The sequence below is a fragment of the Bos indicus x Bos taurus genome, chromosome 8, assembly GCF_003369695.1.
Source record: "Bos indicus x Bos taurus breed Angus x Brahman F1 hybrid chromosome 8, Bos_hybrid_MaternalHap_v2.0, whole genome shotgun sequence".
Taxonomy (NCBI): domain Eukaryota; kingdom Metazoa; phylum Chordata; class Mammalia; order Artiodactyla; family Bovidae; genus Bos; species Bos indicus x Bos taurus.
In genome coordinates, this window is record NC_040083.1 from 68,135,739 (window position 1) to 68,149,701 (window position 13,963).

The 13,963-nt window shown below is 41.6% G+C and overlaps 1 protein-coding gene across 1 annotated transcript in view; it reads left to right on the top strand.

Moving 5' to 3' along the window:
* The first annotated feature begins 3,695 nt into the window (after positions 1 to 3,695).
* Positions 3,696 to 13,963, top strand: part of LOC113897468 (ZAR1-like protein) — a 196,746-nt gene continuing 186,478 nt past the window's right edge. Inside the window, exon 1 of the mRNA XM_027550219.1 lies at positions 3,696 to 3,700. Within this exon, the coding sequence (XP_027406020.1) occupies positions 3,696 to 3,700 (5 nt within the window). The remainder of the gene's footprint in view (positions 3,701 to 13,963) is intronic.

Consider the following 13,963-nt stretch of genomic DNA (forward strand, 5'->3'; position numbering starts at 1 on the left):
TGGGGAAGGGGGCATCCATGGAGAGTAGAGGGCTGCCCCCGAGAAGGGCTCCTGGTGCCGTGAAGTGGTGAGGTGGCTGTGGTGGACCCCACACCATCACAGCACACCGTGTTGAGCTTTTCACTTCCATTCTATGTATAGGCAAATTTTTTTGCAATCTCTTGGTTAACTCTCATCAGACCCATTTGAGATATCATTGCCCCATTTCACAGGCAAGGAAACTGAGACGTGTGGAATTCACGGAGAATACATATCATTATGGTTCGACAGGATGCTTTTCCACCTTGTAATCTTTTTTCTCTCCACTCGACCATGTAGTGAAGAAACCGTTATTAAATCACTGGTCTATGTTACAGCTGATGACCAGTTAGCATTGTGATCTTTGGGAGCCATCCAGTATTTCACAAAAGGAGCTCCAGCAGCATCTGCCTGACTTTAAAGATGAAGCTGTTTTCCTCCCCCTCCCCGCCCCCACCCTGCCCCGCCATGGTGCCTTGCCATTGCTTTCCTGTCCTACAAGGTGAAGGTGGGCATGACTCTCTCAGGCTCCCAGACCCCTCCCAGTCCCAGCTGCTGGGCACCCAGATAACCTCAGCTAACCTGGGGCTCCAGTGGTCATGTATGGATGTGAGAGTTGGACTGTGAAGAAAGCTGAACACTAAACAATTAATGCTTTTGAACTGTGGTGCTGGAGAAGACTCTTGCGAGTCCCTTGGATGGTAAGTAGATCCAACCAGTCCATCCTAAAGGAGATCAGTCCTGGGTGTTCATTGGAAGGACTGGTGCTCAGGCTGAAACTCTAATTCTTTGGCCACCTCCTGCGAAGAGTTGACTCATTGGAAAAGACCCTGATGCTGGGAGGGATTGGGGCAGGAGGAGAAGGGGACAACAGAGGATGAGATGGCTGGATGGCATCACTGTCCTTCACTGTCTCCTGGAGTTTGCTCAAACTCACCCATTGAGTCAGTGATGCTATCTAACCATCTCATCCTCTGCAGCCCCCTTCTCCTTTTGCGAGATGGCCTTGAGGATAGGAACAGTTCCAGTAGTGGGAAATGGCAGGAGCAAGGCAGGGAGCATGACTGAGCTTCCATATCTAGGGTCAGAACCCAGTGGCATTCTGTGAACAGTAAGAACTGTAATGGACAGTCAGAGAATGGTCAGATCAGGGTAGATGTGCTGTATGCCCTGAAGAGTGGTATTTCCTCTGAAATATTCTTTGAGCCTTGGGCTTCCCTGGTGGCTCAGATGTTAAAGAATCTGCTTGCAATGCAGGAGACACAGGTTTGATTCCTGGGTGAAGAAGATCCCCTGGAGAAGGACATGGCTACCCACTCCAGTATTCTTGCTGGAGAATTCCATGGACAGAGGAGCCTGATGATGGGCTACAGTCCATGGGCTCACAAAGAGTCAGATATGACTGAATGACTAACACTTTCACTTTGTGATTTGCAATGGAGCAGAGCTGAAAACAGATGAATAAACAGGAGAACATAGGGAGCTCCAAGGCTGAGCCCCTCTCTACACACTGTGCCCCCACCCCCAAGAGATTCTACCCCAGACCCTCAGCCCGCACCCCAGCTTCCTCAAGGCAGCAGAAGGCTCAGCGTGCAAGCATCTTATAGCCGCAGTGACAGGTGAAGAGGTAAAGTCCAAATTCATCCAACCACATGCCTCATATTTGCACATTTGCAGGTACACAGATCCGGCCACCCTTAATATGTCCCTGAGTTTACAGATACGTTCGCTCGGAGGTGAGACCTGACCTCTACTGTCAGTACTCAGATGCACACACATGTGCACACTGATCTAGGCTTGTTGCACAAGCTGTAGACTATTAAAGCTGATAACCCGACCCTGAAGACCCCTGCCCGCCGCTGTGAGGAGACTTGGCACCCACCCCTCCTTGCCGGCTCAGCCCCCATGGCTAGAGTAGACAAGTCTATTCATCTTCGTTTCCTGCATCTCCAGCTCCATCAGCTGCTTGACTGCCCCCAGATTGGCCAAGCCTGGGGATTGGACTACACTGCAGGTTTTCTTGAAGGAAGGTACAGAAGAGAAAGTCAGTAAATACTTAATCTCTGACTGGATCAAAGTGCTGATAATCAGTTTATGGGGACAAATGTGCAGCTTGTAGTCTCCAGAAACTGCGTTTCTAGTTCATTTCCATCCATGTAGGAGGAGGGTATGGGGACTGCTGGAGGGTGGGAGATGTTGGTTTTAAAAAAATTAAAACCCATTCTTCTTTCCTTTGTCCTGGTGTACAGAAAAGCAGAGTCTTACAGTCTCCAAGGAGAGGGGCCAGGAGCCCCAGCAGGCCTCAGGGTATGTGCCAGGGCAGGCAGAAGTGAGAGACCTGTACTGTGGACCAAGATGGACACAGGCCGAGATGGAAGGAGCCGGCTGTATCCAGGCACTGGCAAGCTTTGGAGTTCAAAGCCTGTCTATACCATTCATCACTTTGTAGATCTTGCACACGTGCTGCACGCATGTTCTGTTGTGTCCAGCTCTTTGTGACCCTGGGGACTGTAGCCTGCCAGGCTCCTCTGTCCATGGGATTTTTCAGGCAAGAATACAAGAATACTGGAGTGGATTGCTGTTCCTTCCTCCAAGGAATCTTCCTGACCCATGGGTTGAACCTGAGTCTCCTGCATCTCCTGAATTGCAAGTGGATTCTTTACCACTGAGCCACTGGGAAGCCCCTTTTGGGCATCTTGAATAATCTCTCTGAACCTCAGAGTCTTCAGGACTTGGTAGGTGGGACAGCAGGACTGTTAACATTGAGGTCTACTCGTTTGGGTTTGAGAAAAGTCTTCCTCTTTCTAGGTTGATGGCATACCCTCTCTGGGTTTCAGTTTTATCATCTGGAAAATGTCTGGCATGAAATAATCACTCAGTAAAAGCTACTTATTTATTATGTATAAAATAATAAATTGTAGGGACTTCTCTGGTGGTCCAGTGGTTAAGAATTCACTTTCCAATGCAGGGGATGTGGGTTCAATCCCTGGTTAAGGAACATGCTGTGGGGCAGCTAAACCTGTGCCCCACAATGAAGGTCAGCACAGCCTAAATAAATAAATTGTGTATCCTGTAAAGAAAGCAGATTTAGGCAAAAATAAATAAATAAATAAATAAAAGAGAGAGAGAATGGTATCTACGTAAACTCAGATCACAGGTACTCCAGGGATCACCTACCTTTTGGAAGTGGGGACTACCACAGGACCCTGAAGTCTGTATGCTTGAATAACGGACACTACTTATGAAGGAATTGTTTCATTCACTTGCCAGGTTGGTATGTACTGAGCTTCATACTGACCTAGGCTCTGAACATGCTGGAGAGGAGTCATGACAGATTAGAATGTCAGCCTTAGGGATGGCTTCGGGGGCGGCCTCTGCGTGGAGCTGATTGCAGGGGCCGCTGGCCTTCCCGCGCCCGCTGGTTCCCTCATGGTGCGGGCCGCGGCCGCCAGTCTGCGCTCGGATCAGGCGCTGAGGCGCCGGGGCAGCAGGCGACATGTCGTCGGGCCTCCGCGCTGCCGTCTTCCCGCGTTGGAAGCGCCACATCTCGGAGGAGCTGAGGCGCCGGGACCGGCTGCAGAGGCAGGCGTTCGAGGAGATCATCCTGCAGTATAACAAGTTGCTGGAAAAGTCAGATCTTCATTCAGTGCTGGCCCATAAGCTACAAGCCGAAAAGCATGACGTACCAAACAGGCATGAGATAAGTCCCGGACATGAAAGGGAAAGAGACACGTGTACCCCAATGTTCATCGCAGCACTGTTTATAATAGCCAAGACATGGAAGCAACCTAGATGTCCATCAGCAGATGAATGGATAAGAAAGCTGTGGTACATATACACAATGGAGTATTACTCAGCCATTAAAAAGAATACATTTGAATCAGTTCTAATGAGGTGGATGAAACTGGAGCCTATTATACAGAGTGAAGTAAGCCAGAAGGAAAAACATAAATACAGTATACTAACGCATATATATGGAATTTAGAAAGATGGTAACAATAACCCAGTGTACGAGACAGCAAAAGAGACACTGATGTATAGAACAGTCTTATGGACTCTGTGGGAGAGGGAGAGGGTGGGAAGATTTGGGAGAATGGCAATGAAACATGTAAAATATCATGTAGGAAACGAGTTGCCAGTCCAGGTTCGATGCATGATGCTGGATGCTTGGGGCTGCTGCACTGGGACGGCCCAGAGGGATGGTATGGGGAGGGAGGAGGGAGGAGGGTTCGGGATGGGGAACACATGTATACCTGTGGCAGACTCATTTTGATATTTGGCAAAACTAATACAATTATGTAAAGTTTAAAAATAAAATAAAATTAGAGAAAAAAAAAAGAAATTAATTTTAAAAAGCTATGTTAAATTCCTTTCATTACCTTTGCAAGATGTAGATTTTCTTTTATTGTACATTCTAAATATTTTTCCTAACATTACCACTTCTCTGCTAATGAAAACTTTAAAAAATTATTTTTAATTTTCATATTTTCCAGTTTTGTTGAGGTATAATTGACAAATAAAAATTGTATATATTTAAGGCAACAACAAAAAAAAAAGAATGTCAGCCTTATTGTAATAGGAAAGAACAAATCTGACTCCATATTAGATCTGTTTCTTTTGTTTAACTTTTGTACTCTATTGCTTTCAGTTAAGAATGTTGTCTATAGCCTGAAATATACAGGACAGCCCATTCTCAAGGCTCTCTTTAAGGGTATGACACTTTTCCATCTCAGTTCATTTCAGTCACTCAGTCGTGTCCGACTCTTTGCAACCCCATGAATCGCAGCATGCCAGGCCTCCCTGTCCATCACCAACTCCCAGAGTTCACTCAGACTCACGTCCATCGAGTCAGTGATGCCATCCAGCCATCTCATCCTCTGTCGTCTCCTTCTCCTCCTGTCCGCAATCCCTCCCAGCATCAGAGTCTTTTCCAATGAGTCAGCTCTTCGCATGAGGTGGCCAAAGTACTGGAGTTTCAGCTTTAGCATCAGTCCTTCCAAAGAAATCCCAGGGCTGATCTCCTTCAGAATGGACTGGTTGGGACTCCTTGCAGTCCAAGGGACTCTCAAGAGTCAAAAGTTGCAGAATAGGGAGAACAAGATGGCTGAGGAGTAGTAGGTGGATGTGGAGTACATCTCTCTCCAGGGATACATCAGGAATACACCTTCAGACACAGAAATGCACGCAGAACAACCAGCTGAAAGCAGACAGGAGTACCTGACCAGTGGAAAAGAATATACGCTGCTGCTGCTGCTAAGTCATTTCAGTTGTGTCCGACTCTGTGCGACCCCATAGACAGAAGCCCACCAGGCTCCCCCATCCCTGGGATTCTCCAAGCAAAAACACTGGAGTGGGTTGCCATTTCCTTCTCCAAAACATGAAAGTGAAAAGTGAAAGTGAAGTCATTCAGTCGTGTCTGACTCCTAGCAACCCCATGGACTGCCACCTACCAGGCTTCTCCATCCATGGGATTTTCCAGGCAACAGTACTGGAGTGGGTTGCCATTACCTTCTCCAAAAGAATATATAGAACCATGCAAAACTCAGTAGGATGACGGAACTAGGGGGGAAACCAGGAGTGTTAGTAGGACTGGACCTGCCCTCAGCGGGTGGGGGAACTGAAGAAGGGGTCTGATCCCTACATTGGGGCAATTGTCTGAGTCAGAGGAGAAACATTTAAGGCTGAGAGTGAAATAGCTGATCTGTGGCAGCCTAAATAAAGTGAGAATCAGTCCTTGCCACAGCCATACATATCCCAGACAGGAACGCTGGTACCCTGGAAGGTGCAGCAGCTCGGAGCTGGAGTTTAGGGATTGTGGAGCAATCCCAGGGCAAGCGCTGCTGTTGACTGCAGAGAGATGGATTGAGGGGATGTGAGGGAGGAGATCGTGGTGGGAAATGATGGTGGAGGAAAGCCAGGCCACCACGGAAGCAAAGAGATACAGCTGAGTTATGCATAGTGGGTGGAGCCATCACCATAGCCTCTCTCTCCCCATATGCCAGCATGGTCAGCTGAACAATAGGGAGGCTGGCCCATCAAATGCCTGACGCACTGAACTACAGAATAGGACTCCACCCAGGGTGCTCCTTTAGGTGACTGATGTGCTGAACTATAGAGTAGGACCCCACCCAGAGTACACCTTTAAGTGCCTGACGTGCCAATCTACAGAGTAGGACCCCAGGCAAGAGGGCCCCTCTATGTGACTGACACCCCAAACAACAGAAAGGACCCAGGCAAGGGAGCCCTCTAAGTGCCTGAACAGAGCTACAGAGAAAGACTGGCCAAAGAGGCCTTCTGATCACCAGCTGCAAGAGGCTTGAAAAAAGACTCAAATAGGGCCATAACTCCTGCAGTGGAGGCAGTCCTTGTCCCTGCACACTTGGCTCCGCCAGGGTCCCAGCAAGCCAAGAAGCTACGCCACCTTCACACTTAACTCTCACTGGGGCAGAGCTGTCACAGGCAAAAAAAGTCTTGCATCTATGCGCACAGAGTCGCTTCAGTCCTGTCCAGCTCTTTGTGAGCCTGTAGACTATGGCCTGCCAGCCTTCTCTGTCAGGGAGGGGGATTCTCCAGGCAAGAATACGGGGGTGTAGATCAGCACAGTGTGGGAGGGCATCCTGGGGAGGTGAGGTGGACTGTGACTCCCAAGGAGGGAAAGGACTGACAGCAGTAACTCAAGAAAAACATTTATTTTTCTTATGTTTTGACTTGTTCTCTAGATTCTTTAGACTTTTTTATTTTTTTCCCCTTTTTTCCCCCTCTGTTGTAGTTGTCAAACTGGCACTATGAAATCCAATTAAGCTTTTGAGCTTATTTTTTTATTCTTGGTATCAGTCACATTTTTATTGTTGTTATAAACCTCTGCCTCTACGTTGGGCTTTTGCAGTTCTGTGGAGTTTTCCCTTTTTAAAAAATTTTCTCTTTTTAATTTTAATTTTTAATTGTTTAAACCTATTATTTTTTTTTACATTTATTTCTTTGTTTTTCCTACTGTTCTTTTCCCCTTGCAGTTAATCTTTAACATGTATAAATCTTCTTTATCTACCTCTACTTAACTTTGCATATCTATTCTTTCTTTCTTTTCTTTCTCTCCTTTCCTCTCAACATATTTGTTAGTTTTATTTTCATTGCTTTATTCCTCAATTGACACTTTGCTTTAGTTTTGTTTTCCAGTTTGTGCTTGAGTTAGTTTTGTTCTGGTAAATACAATTTTTGGTTTCCTTTGTTCACTGGGTCAATCTGTTGTACTTTATTTTTGTTGGACTGTTTTGACTTTGCTTATGGGTGTATATGTATATGTATATATTCAGTCACACTTTTTATTGTTGTTATAAACCTCTGCCTCTGTGTTGGGCTTTTGCAGTTCTGGAACTTTTGCTTTTCTTTTCCTTTTCTCTTTCTTCTTCCATTTTTTTCTTTTCTCTTTTTTATAATTTTAATTATTAATTTTTAAACCTATCATATTTTCTATATTTATTCCTTTGTTTGCCTTTCCTACTGTTACTTTTCCCTTGCAGTTAATCTTTAATGTATATAAATATTCTTTATCTATCTCTATTTAACTTTGCATATCTATTCTTTCTTTCTTTTTCTTCTTTGCTTTCCTCTAACATATTTGCTAGTTTTGTTTTCATTGCTCTATTCCCCACTTGGTACCTTGCTTTAGTTTTTTTCCAGTTTGTGCTTAAGTTAGTTTTGTTCTTAACTGGTAAATATAATTTTTGATTTCCTTGTTCACTGGATCGATCTACTGTACTTTATTTTTGTTGGACTGTTTTTACTTTGCTCATGGGTGTGTATATATATGTGTATATTCCATTATTCTAATTATTATTTGCCTGACTTTGTAACTGCCATTTGTCTGTGGTTCATCTTTGGTTTCTCATTTTGGGATATTTGTTTTACTCTCCATTAATGCCATAACAAACCACTTGTGGAATCTTTGTTCCTGACCAGAGATCAAACCCTGAGCCTTTGGAGTGGAAGCACTGACTCCAAGACCCTAGACTACCAGAGAACTAACCCTAGAGAGCATCAAATAGTGAGAACTCACACAAAGGAAACCACTTGAATACAAGACCCAGCATCACCCAACCACCAGTAGCACCCTGTGCAGGACGCCTCATTGAAACAACAAATAAAACAAAAATACAAACCCAATCATCAGCAGACAGGACTACTACCTCACTCAGCCTTGCCCATCAGAGGAAAAACAAACCAACAAACAAAAACTCAGCACAAATCTCACCGTATACAAAACTCACACTAACCACTGAACCAACCTTAGGAGGGCAGAAACCAATAGGAAGAAAGAATTCAACCTTCTTCAAGGAAATAATTCAACTTTCCTTGAAGCCTAGGAAAAAGAGATCTCAAACACAATAGCTTAAAAAAAAAATGAAAAGGCAGAGAAATATGGTACAAATGAAGAAACAAACTAGACACACAGAAGTCCAAATAAATGAAGAGGAAATAGGAAAATTACCTGAAAAAGAATTCAGAATAATTCTAGTAAAGATGATCAAAAACCTTGAAAACAAAATGGAGAAAATGCAAGAATCAGTTAACAAAGACCTAAAAGAATTAAAGAATAAGCATACAGAGACAAAAAACACAATTACTGAAATTAAAAATACTTTAGAAGGAATCAATAGCAGAATATCTGAAGCAGAAGAAGGAATCAGTGAGCTGAAAGATAAAATGGTGGAAATAACTTCTGAAGAGCAGATAAAGCAAAAAGAATAAAAAGAGCCGAGGACAGTTGCAGAGACATCTGGGACCATGTCAAATGCATCAACATTCGAATTATAGGGGTCCCAGAAAAAGAAGAGAAAAAGAAAGGGTATGAGAAAATTTTTGAAGAGATTATAGTTGAAAAGGAACTTAGTTGAAATGGCATGGAAAAGGAAATAGCCAGTCAAGTCCAAGAGGCACAAAAAGCCCCATATAGGATAAACCCAAGGAGAAACATGCCAAGACACATACTAATCAAACTAACAAAGACTAAACACAAAGAAAGAATATCAAAAGCAGCAAGGGAGGAGCAACAAGTAACATACAAGGGAAACTCCATACACTTAACAGCTGATCATTCAGCAGAAATTCTGCAGGCCACAAGGGAATGGCAGGATATATTTAAAGTACTGAAAGGGAACAATCTACAACCAACATTACTGTACCCAGAAAGGATCTCATTCAAAATTGATGGAGTAATCAAAAGCTTTTCAGACAAGCAAAAGTTAAGAGAATTCAATACCACCAAAGCAGCTTTACAACAAATGTTAAATGGACTTATATTATATAGTCAAGAAATACAATAGAAAAAAAAATCTACAAAATCAACCCCAAGCAATTAGAAAATGGCAATAGGAACTTATATATCAATAATTACTTTAAATGTAAATGGATTAAATGCTCCAACCAAAAGACACAGACTGGCTGAATGGATACAAAAATAAGACCCATATATACCCTGGTGATGGCACCCCACTCCAGTACTCTTGCCTGGCAAATCCCATGGACAGAGGAGCCTGGTAGGCTGCAGTCCATGGGGTCATGAAGAATCGGACACGACTAAGTGACTTCCCTTTCACTTTTCACTTTCATGCATTGGAGAAGGAAATGGCAACCCACTCCAGTGTTCTTGCCTGGAGAATCCCAGGGATGGGGGAGCCTGGTGGGCTGCCATCTATGGGGTCACACCGAGTCGGACAATACTGAAGTGACTTAGCAGCAGCAGCATATGCTGTCTACAAGAAACCCACTTTGGACCTCAAGAAACATATAGACTGAAAGTGAGAGGATGGAAAAATATATTCCATGCAAATGGGAAGCAAAAGAAAGCTGGAGTAGGAACCCTCATATCAGATAAAATAGACCTTAAAATAAAGAATATTACAAGAGATAAGGAAGGACACTACATAGTGATCAAGGGACCAATCCAAGAGGAAGACATAACAATTGTAAATATCTATGCACCGAACATAGGAGCGCTTCAATACATAAGACAAACACTAACAAACATAAAAGGAGAAATTGACAGTAACACGGTTATAGTAGGAGACTTTAACACCCCACTCACACCAATGGACAGATCATCAAAACAGAAAATTAATAAGGAAACACAGGTCTTAAATGATACATTAGATGAGATGGATCTCATTGGTATCTTCAGGACATTGCATCCAAATGCAGAAGAATACGCCTTCTTTTCAAGTGCACATGGACCATTCTCCAGGATAGGCCATGTCTTAGGTCACAAATCAAAACTCAGTAAATTTAAGAAAATTGAAATTGTATCAAGCATCTTCTCTGACCACAATGCTATGAGACTAGATATCAATTACAAGAAAAAAACTGTAAGAAACACAAACACATGGAGATTAAACAACATGTTTCTAAATAACCAACAAGTTACTGAATAAATCAAAAGGGAAACAAAAAAATTTATAGAAACAAATGACAATGAAAACACAACTCAAAACATACGGGAGGCAGCAAAAGCAGTTCTAAAAGGGAAGTTTATAGCAACACAATCCTACCTCAAGAAACAAGAAAAACATCAAATAGACTACCTAACTTTACACCTAAAGCAACTGGAAAAAGAAGAAGAAGAAAAACCCAAAATTAATAGAAGGAAAGAAATCATAAATATTCGAGCAGAGATAAATGAAAAAGAAGTGAAAGAAACAATAGTAAAGATTAATAAAACTAAAAGCTGGTTCTTTGAGAAGATAAACAAAATTGACAAACATTTAGCCAGACGCATCAAGAAAAAAAGAGAGAAGAATCAAATCAACAAAATTAGAAATGAAAAAGGAGAGGTTATAACAGACAATGCATAAATAAAGAGGATTATAAGATACTATTATGAACAACTATATGGCAATAAAATAGATAACCTGGAAGAAATGGTCAGATTCTTAGAAAAGTTCAATATCCCAAGACTGAACCAGAAAGAAATAGAAATTATGACCAACCCAATTACAAGCACTGAAATTGAAGCTGTGGTCAAAAATCTCCCAAAATACAAAAGCCCAGGACCAGATGGCTTCACAAGAGAATTCTATCAAACATGTAGAGAAGAGCTAATGCCTATCCTTCTAAAACTCTTTCCAAAAATTGCAGAGGCAGGAACACTTCCAAACTCATTCGATGAGGCCACCATCACCCTAATACCAAAACCAGATAAAGACAACTCACACACAAAAACTATAGGCCAATATCACTCATGAGCATAGAGGCAAAAATCCTCAACAAAATTTTAGCAAACAGAATTCAGCAACACATCAAAAAGCTCATACACTATGATCAAGTTGGGTCTCTTTCAGGGATGCAAGGATTCATATATATATATATATATATATATAAAATACACCATATTAACAAACTGAAAGATGAAAACCATATGATCATCTCAATAGATGCAGAAAAAGTCTTCAACAAAATTCAGCACCTATTTATTATTAAAACTCTTCAAAAAATGAGCATAGAAGGAACCTACTTCAACATATTAAAGGCCACATATGATAAACCTACAGCAAACATTACTGTCAATGGTGAAAAACTGAAAGCGTTCCCGCTAAGATCAGGAACAAGACAAAGTTGTCCACTTCTGCCACTATTATTCAAGATAGTTCTGGAAGTCCTATCTACAGCAATCAGAGAAGAAAAAGAAAGGAATCCAGATCAGAAAAGAAGTAAAGCTCTCACATTTGCAGATGACATGATACTGTACACAGAAAACCCTAAAGATAGTATCAGAAAATTACTAGAGCTAATCAGTGAATTAAGCAAAGTTGCAGGATACAAAATCAATACACAGAAATCACTTGCATTTCTATATACTAACAATGAAAAGTCAGAAAGAGAAATTAAGGAATCAATCCCATTCACCATTGCAACAAAAAGAATTAAATATCTAGGAATAAACTTACCGGAGGAGACAAAAGAACTGCACATAGAAAATTATAAGACACTGATGAAAGAAATCAAAGATGACATAAACAAATGGAGAGATATTCCATGTTCCTGAGTAGGAAGAATCAATATTGTGAAAATGACTATACTACCAAATGCAATCCCTATCAAATTACCAATGACATCTTTCACAGAACTAGAACAAAAAATTTCACAATTCATATGGAAACACAAAAGATCCCGAATAGCCAAAACAGTCTTGAGAAATAAGAATGGAGCTGGAGTAATCAACCATCCTGACTTCCGGTTATACCACAAAGCTGCAGTCATCAAGACAGTATGGTACTGGCACAAAAACAGAAATATAGACCAATGGAACAAGATAGAAAGCCCAGAAATAAACCCATGCACCTATGGGTACCTTATTTTTGACAAAGGAGGTAAGAGTATATAATGGGGCAAAGACAGTCTCTTCAATAAAGTGCTGGGAAAACTGGATAGCTACATGTGAAAGAACTAAGTTAGAACACTTCCTAACACCATACACAAAGATAAACTCAAAGCAGATTAAAGCCTAAATGTAAGACCAGAAACTATAAAACTTTTCGAGGAAAACAGGCAGAACACTTGATGACATAAATCAAAGCAAGATCCTCATGACCCACCTCCTAGAGTAACAGAAATAAAAACAAAAGTAAACAAGTGGGACCTGATTAAACTTAAAAGCTTTTGCACAACAAAGGAAACTATAAACAAGGTGAAAAGACAACCCTCAGACTGGGAGAAAATAATAGCAAATGAAACAACTGATAAAGGATTAATTTCCAAAATATACAAGCAGCTCATACAACTCAATGCCAGAAAAACAAACAAAAAGTAAAAAAGACCTAAACAGATATTTCTCCAAAGAAGACGTACTGATGACTAGCAAACACATGAAAAGATACTCAACATCACTCATTATTAGAGAAATGCAAATCAAAACTACAATGAGATATCACCTCACGATGGTCAGAAAGGCCATCATCAAAAAGTCTACAAACAATAAATGCTGGAGAGGGTGTGGAGAAAAGGGAACACTCTTGCACTGTTGGTGGGAATGTAAATTGATACAGCCACTATGGAAGACAGTATGGAGATTCATTAAAAAACTAGGAATAAAACCACCATATGACCCAGCAATCCCAATCCTAGGCATATACCCTGAGGAATACAAAATTGAAAAAGACACATGTATCCCATTGTTCATCACAGCACTATTTACAATAGCTAGAACATGGAAGCAACCTAGATGTCCATCGACAGATAAATGGATAAAGAAGTTGTGGTACATATACACAGTGGAATATTACTTAGTCATAAAAAGGAACACATTTGAGTCAGTTCTAATGAGGTGGATGAACCTAGAATCTATTATTCAGAGTTAACTAAGTATTCTAACACATATACAGAATCTAGAAAAATGGTACTGAAGAATTTATTTACAGGGCAACAGTTGAGAAACAGACATAGAGAATAGACTTATGGACATGGGGAGAGGGAAGAGAGGGTGAGATGTATGGAAAGAGCAACATGGAAACTTACATTACCATATGTAAAATAGATATCCAATGAGAATTTGCTGTATGGCTCAGGAAATGCAAACAGGGACTCTGTACCAACCTAGAGGGATGGGATAGGGAGTGAGACGGGAGGGAGGTTCAAAAGGAGGGGATATATGTATACCTATGGCTGATTCATGTTGAGGTTTGACAGAAAACAGCAAAATTCTGTAAAGCAATTATCCTTCAATAAAAAATAAATTAGTTTAAAAAAAATGAAAGTGGGGCTTCCCTGTTGGCTCAGTGGTAAAGAATCTGCCTGCCAATGCAAGGACATAGGTTCTATCCATGACTCAGCAAGATCCCAGATGTCTCAGAGCAACTAAGGCTATGCATCACAATGATTGAACTGTACAGCCCGGGAGCCAAAACTATTGAAGCCCGCATGCCCTAGAACTCATGCTCGGCAACAAAAGAAGCCACCA